At 37.9% G+C, this 7,426-nt stretch overlaps 1 protein-coding gene across 1 annotated transcript in view; it reads left to right on the top strand.

Annotated features, from left to right (window-relative positions):
• Nucleotides 1-830: 830 nt before the first annotated feature.
• Nucleotides 831-7,426, top strand: part of LOC103777649 (calcium/calmodulin-dependent protein kinase type IV-like) — a gene marked incomplete at its 5' end in the record, with an annotated part of 81,120 nt that continues 74,524 nt past the window's right edge. Inside the window, one exon of the mRNA XM_008945208.1 lies at nt 831-909. Coding sequence (XP_008943456.1) covers nt 831-909 — 79 coding nt within the window. The remainder of the gene's footprint in view (nt 910-7,426) is intronic.

Genomic DNA, 7,426 nt, shown 5'->3' with positions numbered 1-7,426 from the left:
AGTTGCATCTAAAAGTAAATGTGATAGCAGATAAAAGTATTTGAATTGTTTGTAGCCATTATGCATTTGCTGGAGGTTTTTCCTCTCTTTAGCTAATTCATAGAGTACAGTTCTCTTCCTTGCCCGCAACAAGTAGAGCACAAAATGTAACCTCAGTAGCTGAGCCCAGCCTCCCACTCAAAGAAGTGCCTTCCAACCAGCAGAGCCATAATTTTATGTTATGGGTGCTCTGATTTAACACATTAAATTCAGTAAACCTTGAGGGCAGCCAGATGCAAGGACAGTTCAGTTTTGCTATAAACAAGCCTTACCAATTTCCACCGAATTAACCAGAAGTGCTGCTCACTCCATCTGGTGCCAAATTTGGCTGTCTGGGCAAAAGGGCAGGAAGCAGCACAATAATTGTCTCTTCTGTCTTGCTTCTTAATACTGCCATCAACAGTTAGTGAAAAAGCCCAGTGCAACTAATGGTTGCAGACAGGTTGTCCTAACAAAGACAAGGTATGTTGTCACAGGTTTTAGGCCAAATTATGTTCCTTGCTATGCTGCGGAAACCTCCAGGATGTGTCAGGAGCCAGAAAAGGTGTGACCAAGAGGCACCTTGAGATTTTGCACGTTCTGTTGGCTGAAAAACTGCTGAGGTTCACTGCTCCATCAGGAAGCAGTTTTTACACAGTTATTTTTCTGGTTTCATCTGTGGGGAATACTGAAGTATTTTTTCCCAAACTATAGGATATGTAGTTTCAGCTAGCTGTCTGTATTTATTGACATATTCAAAGAGGTGTATGTACAACTATTCTTCCTTTTTTTTTTTTTTTTTTTAAATTTAGTGGGGCTACATCCATTGTCTACAGATGCAGGCAGAAAGGGACGCAGAAACCTTACGCCGTGAAAATGTTGAAGAAGACAGTAAGTCATTTTGTTTTGCTTTGCTTTGGGATGTGTTTGGGATTTCCTCTGGTTTCATGAAGCTTCTTTGTGTGGGGGAAATGGACCAGATTAAAGACCCTGCTAAGCTTGTATTTTTTTTGTGACAGAGCTTCAGCTCCTCATCACTAGAACAGCTTTTAGGGGTAACAGTACACTGTTGGGAATGCCTTATCCCCACAAATCTTGCTTGTACCTTTATCTGTCATTTTCTCTAAAAACTTAGATGTGGACAAAACTTTTTAGATGAAAATATCTTTTTCTTTTGCTATGGAAAAGAAGCAGGTTATGAATCGTTTAAAAGTTCTGTGTTTTCATTTTGCTGTAATACACTTAATACATAAAAAATATCATTACATGATTTATCTTTTTCAGAAGCTGATTAAAGCACCAATTCATACCCAAGTTTTGCTCAAATAAAATTAAATATTTTGTGGAGGTCTTTTCCCCCTACAAACTGGCAACAGAACCAGTTGAGACGTCACTTATTTTTAGAACTCCATATGTCACACTTCTACAATAGCTGTTTTTGTGTGTGTTACAACATAACTGGTGGAAAAAATGAAGAGAGACTGGAGAGGAGATGCAGGCAATGGATTGAGAGACTTTAAGCAGAAAGAGAGCGTGGGGGATAGGGTAGAGCAGTTCATGTTCCCAGGACGGGTGGAGAAATTTGAAAGGAAGCAAACAAGCTGTGAGGCATGGACATGATTTTTATTCATGAGTGGTTTCGATTCAGTTTATTCCAGTGTTAAATCATCCATTATTCCATAAAGTTCAGGAATGTTCACATGTAGCAACATAATGATGACTGGGTGGGCGTAAACATGTCTAAATGCTGAATTAACTGGTGGTCTCTGTGTGAGACATAATGAGTGGGTTCCACATGAGTAAAATTTTGGCATTAATTTGTCAATCTTGAAAGTATGCCAAAGTTTAAACTGGCACAGAAATTCAGTGGTGTGTGCTGCTTTTGAATTTGCATCTGGTGCATTGAGAGAGGCAGAGAATGTGAGGAGCTTGATGAAGAGAACTTAATTTTTAAGTTTTTATGAGTTCTTTATACTGGCAATTTCCATAATGTTTTAGGAGTATGCTTTCTTTTAATTTTAATTCTGAAATGTGTTATGAAGAATAATACTATTTAAAATATTTCTTTGCCTTTCTTTTCTGACTTAGTGGAGCTTGATTCATGTTCACAATGGCCACATTAATACTAGATCCACCTATTTCTGAAACTATTCATTTTAGACTTTTGGTGGACTGACTGTATTAAAGAGGGTTTTTTTTTTAAGTGTAGAAAGAATGTCAAGAAGAAGAATATAGGAATATGGTTATATAAGTTGCTTGGATAGCAGCAATAGCTTGGCTTAACACAGTCTTGAGTATATTAGCAGTGTGGTTAAGAAGTTCACGCAACTTGAGTTTTTCTCAGTGTGATTGATACACTTTGGGATGTTCTGTTGTGAGAACAAGTGAGTCTGTTAGGCAACTGAGTTTATTTGTATAATTGAGAACATGGGAGGCAATACTGTAAGGATGTGCCACTGCTTGCGTCTGTGTGACATGAGCTACTGTAGGTCTGTTCCAATGTGGAGACTTAATTATTATCACAGAGACAGAGCTGTGTTACAGTGCTCCCACAGCAGGAGACCTGATCTTTGTTCAGAGTATCTCAGTATAAAAATAAGCGAGCGTGGGACAAATCATACACCAAAATGTTGATCGTTTTAAGTTTCCTGTTGGCTTTTTTTTAAACAATTAGAAAAAAAACAGATGGCAGTTTTAACAGCGGAGGAAAAGTGATGGGAGGAAAAGAGGAAGAGCCTGTGACTGCTTTTGAGGCAGTGTCCCATTTCTTCACTTGCCTTTCTTACATGAGGAAGAGCAAGAAATTAGAAGACAAATTAAGATGGCAAAAGAGAAAATGCTCTGATTTTTCCATTCAAAGTGACTGACTTTAAACACTGCTCCAAACAAGACTAACTTGCTGAGGAAGAGTGTCTGTAAAAATGGGAAGATCAGGGAGAGGGTAGTCCAGCTTGTTCTGGAAGTGCTATTGAATTATGTATGATGAGGAGTCATTGGCAGCTCCAGATTTGTGAATGCTGGTCACTATGGTGCTGTAATTTGAAGTAAAACATCAGAAATTATTACTTTTGTCGTGTGGGAACAACTCAGAGAAGAAACAAATGATCCGTCTGGATTAAAAAATCTGTGCTAGCAACAGACTTCAAGAAACATATAAAGCCTACCAGTGTTCTTTTCATGTAAATAATAAGAATAATTTTTCATTTTGCCTGACTAATGCATTCTTATTTAAGAGCAAATAAAATTTTGTGCAAGACATATCAGCCAATTCTGAGAATTCACGTTTGTGGAGAGATGTAAGTATTTAGGAGATTCTATAATTAATGTTTTTTCAGCTTGATAAAATATATTCTTAGATTATTTGCTCAGTTCTATTAGTTTTTTTTCTGATTGCTAGTTAAGCCAAAAGAGGAACAGGAGAAAATATGTTTACTACAAATATTTTTTTTCCTGTTCATAGTAAAATAATATTTTGAGAATATTTTATTTCAATTTAGAGTTTTAATCATTCTTAATAATTAATTAAAAATCTATATTGTTCTTAAAGGAGGAGAAGGATGCTTTTTTGTGGGTTCAAAACTACAGAAGCTGAATACCTCAGTCCCTGTTTTGCTTTGGTTTGGTTTTGCCAAATTCATCTCAAGTTTAGGAGTAGTTTTGAATCCTTTAAGTTACATTTTTGGTGAGTAAAATCTTGTTCAAGGAACACTTCTGGTTCTTACCCCTGAAGTGTCTTGACTGTCAAAGTTAGGAAGCTGACAGTCAAATTAGAACTATAACTTCCAGAGCAGCTAAAAGACAACAGTTAGGAGGGCTAAAGAGGTCCCAAAAATATTTGTGTATTTATTAGTGGGAAAAAACCTCTCAGGTAATGTTAGGGAATTAAATTTGTAATTGTTCTGAACAGATACAAGAAGAAATATCTTTATAAAACAACATCTATGGGACAGATGGATAAACATGCTAAAGCATTACCTTTGATTTGCTCATCCAACCTTTATGCTCTGTACCTGAGCGTAATGGAAATGTGGGATTGTATTATATGATCATTATTTGATTTTTGCTGTGTTTAGCAGATCTTTTTAATTCCACACAGGTAGCAAATACTTCGTATTTATGTTTGAATCATGTAATATCTTTGTTAGGACATCCATTTCTTGAAGCAAGAAAGAAACAAAAGGAGGTCATGTAGCACTTCAGAAAAACTCATCAAATGAGCCAAGTACAGTGATGAGCTTTTACACTTGCAGTTGTAAATACGAGGCTGCTTATCTTTTCACAATGCAGTTTATCTCTGCTTGATGACTCTGCTTAAAAAACCATGAAGTATCTTTAGGATACATTTTATAAATATGATTGTTACTGCTCTTAAACTGAGACTCAACATTTTTTGAGATCTACAACCAGTCATTCTGGAATAGTTGCTGTTGCAAACAACATAGAGCATGTGGATCTTATTGGACGAACACAGGATTCTTGAAGGTAGCAAGCATGCTATTTCTGAAATGTCACCTCTTATCTGCATTCTGTTGGTATGTTTTGAGAAAGTTAGGCAGCATTTGAACCAGGCCCAGCCTGGAGGTTGTCTCATAGTCTGGTCAGGTGAATGCCTTCCAAGAAACTAGATCCATGTCTGCCTTAGATTTCTTACCTGAAAAATTTCTTCAAAAACAGTGAAGAGAACAGATGGTGTCTGTTCTGTGGTTTCTAAATTAAGACACTGTGTGCCTGCTTATGTTATCATAAGTCTACCCACTGCTAACAACTGTTAACAAGTAATTTGGGACCCACCATTGCAATAAAGCAACATGCTCTGTGGAAAGGAGAATGGGATGCTGAGCTGTGTTATCTGGGTCTGCATCCTGGTGTGTTCCAAATTCAGCTCGTGCCATTGGCTGAGCTACTTCCTTTGGTTTCAGCCTTCTCATCTGTAAAAATTAGATAATACGTATTTGATTTGCTTCTCAGCAATGATTTGAAGGATAGCCTGGTTAATCTTCCTGGGTTTTAATTGATAGGTCCTGTCCTCTAAGAGTGATTACATATTATGAAGCACTAGGCCCTCTGTGTCTCAGTCAATGAGGCATACAAGTACAGAGATTATTTTGGAAAATCCCCATTTTGATGTCATTTTTTTTCATGCATAGGCATCCTCCCTGACAGATTTTGTAATACTTAACTAATACTGCCTCAGTACTTTAATTAAAATTAAAAGTATTTATGAAGCAGCATTCTTCTTGCAGACTGGTTGACATTCAAAATCAGACAAATGTTCAGGTACATGAACTTTTTCTCAGATCAGAAACAGAACAACATTTTCAAGCAACACATATGCTGGAAATAGTTGTGCTAGGATAATTTAATTGTATTCATCAGTTAGACAATTTGAGAACAACAAACTGTTTATGTCTGTGGACTGGAGATGAGTGTGACCAAATGTAAAGGTAACGGGCCTCCCTCTAGAGTTAGGATCTGAAGGAAATTATAATGGTTCTGTAAAGGCATACATAAAAAGTCTCAACTGCATTCATGTTTGTGTATATATACATATATATTATTTACATATATATACAAACATACATATAAACATACTATGATGTATACATATATATTATAAACTATGTAAGTGCCATGGCGGGGCAGAGGGGAGTGGGAGTGTGTATCACACTTGAAGATATTGAGAATTAGTAAATCAGCCTTTTAGAGGAAAAGAGGTATGTTTGTAGCTATAAAATGAACATTTCCATTTGCTGCCATGTGGTTTTATGGGATTTACAATTTGAGTGCCTCCTGCTTCCATATGCCTCTTTCTCTACAGACTTTTTAATGAAGAGGTAGAGATATACAGATAGGTAGGTAGGCAGATTTCCTGTGGTGCAGTAATTGTCAGTACTCTTCCTGGACTGACATGTGAGAGTGATGAAGTTTAGCTGACATACCTTATTCACAGAGGAAGCGAGAATGTGACATAATACTCCAATTTAACTCAAGTGCTATGACAGTACTCTTCTTTCTCCAGATTACAAATGTTTGGAATACGTCTACATATATATTTATATATATCTCTTTAAGATAACTTTTTTCCTGACAAAGCTGGTGTTCATTAACACATGTATTAGTGTGCACTGTTCTAATTTTTTTCAAAAAGGAAAAAGAATAGTGTCATGTGTAAGTCTACGTGTGTCGTGGTTTAGACCCAGCAAGGAGCTGAGCACCACCTGGCCTCTGGCTCGCATCCTCCCATCCCAGTGGACTTGGAAGGAGAATAGGTAGAAAAAGGTAAAACCTCATGATTTGAAATAGGAGAATTCAATAGAACAGTGCAAAAGGAGAAGAAACAACAGTAATAACACTAATAGTAATGAAACAGTGTGTAAAGCTAGTGATATAAACTGCACTGGCCAGTGTTGGGTGCCCTAGACCCTGCCTGGCCTGTGTCTGCCCTTACATAGCCAGAGTGACATCAGTATGATGCTGAATAACCCATTGGCTGGTTCTATTTTCTATTCTGCCTTTGGCCACCTCCCAGCTTCTAGTGAAAATTAACCCTGTCCTGGTCAAACCCAGGACATTACCTACACCTTTTTCTTTAACATCTATGTCATGCCCAGCAGAGTCATTTAACATTTAGCATCATACAATTTAATTTACTGGCTGTTCTCTCCCAAAATTTACTCCCCTTGTGGTACACATCAGACTCCTCTGTCCTCACACATCACCCACCAGGTGCACTCAGGTCCTGGAGCAAAAGCAATCCCATGGATGAGTTTGCCTTTGCTGAAGCAGGACTAACTCAGACATCAGCCCTAACATAGTCTTCATGTGCACTACAGGGACTTTATCTGCCTCTATAGCAAGTAGGAGTTTTGATTGTGCAGGGCCAGCTCAATTGGCAGATCCTTTTGTGTTAACTAACCTGGTGGCCTTTACTAAATTTATGTCCCAGTGTTTGAAGGTCCCTTCCCCCTTTGCACTCAATGTAGTTCTTAGCAGTTCATTGTATCATTCAGTTTTCCTGGGGGCTGATGCATGATAGGGGATGTGATACACCTACTCGATGCCATGATCCTCGTATTTGGGGCTGACCTACTGGAAGAACTGTCTAGCATCAGACAATTACAAGTCTCCTAGTACAGGTGTCATCTAAGCAGCAGGTCCAGAGATTCAGGGTGACTGAACAGAGAAAGCATGCAAGACTTAATCTGCATGTGGCAATGTCATCATTCTATTCTCCCTGAAATATTTTTAACAAAGTAGTCTCGTCTGAACATCAGACTCACAACGAGGCCTGAGATAAAGGTAGTTTAACAGAGAAGTGTGCAAGTGGAGCAAACCAAAGAATTCACTCATTCCTTCCCATTGGCAGGCAGGTGTTCAGCCATCTCCAGAAAAGCAGTAATCCCCCACA

The sequence above is a fragment of the Merops nubicus genome, unplaced genomic scaffold, assembly GCF_000691845.1.
Source record: "Merops nubicus isolate BGI_N331 unplaced genomic scaffold, ASM69184v1 scaffold17268, whole genome shotgun sequence".
Classification (NCBI taxonomy): Eukaryota; Metazoa; Chordata; class Aves; order Coraciiformes; family Meropidae; genus Merops; species Merops nubicus.
The sequence above is the reverse complement of the archived record's forward strand: the minus strand, read 5'-3'. Positions and strand labels throughout refer to the sequence as shown.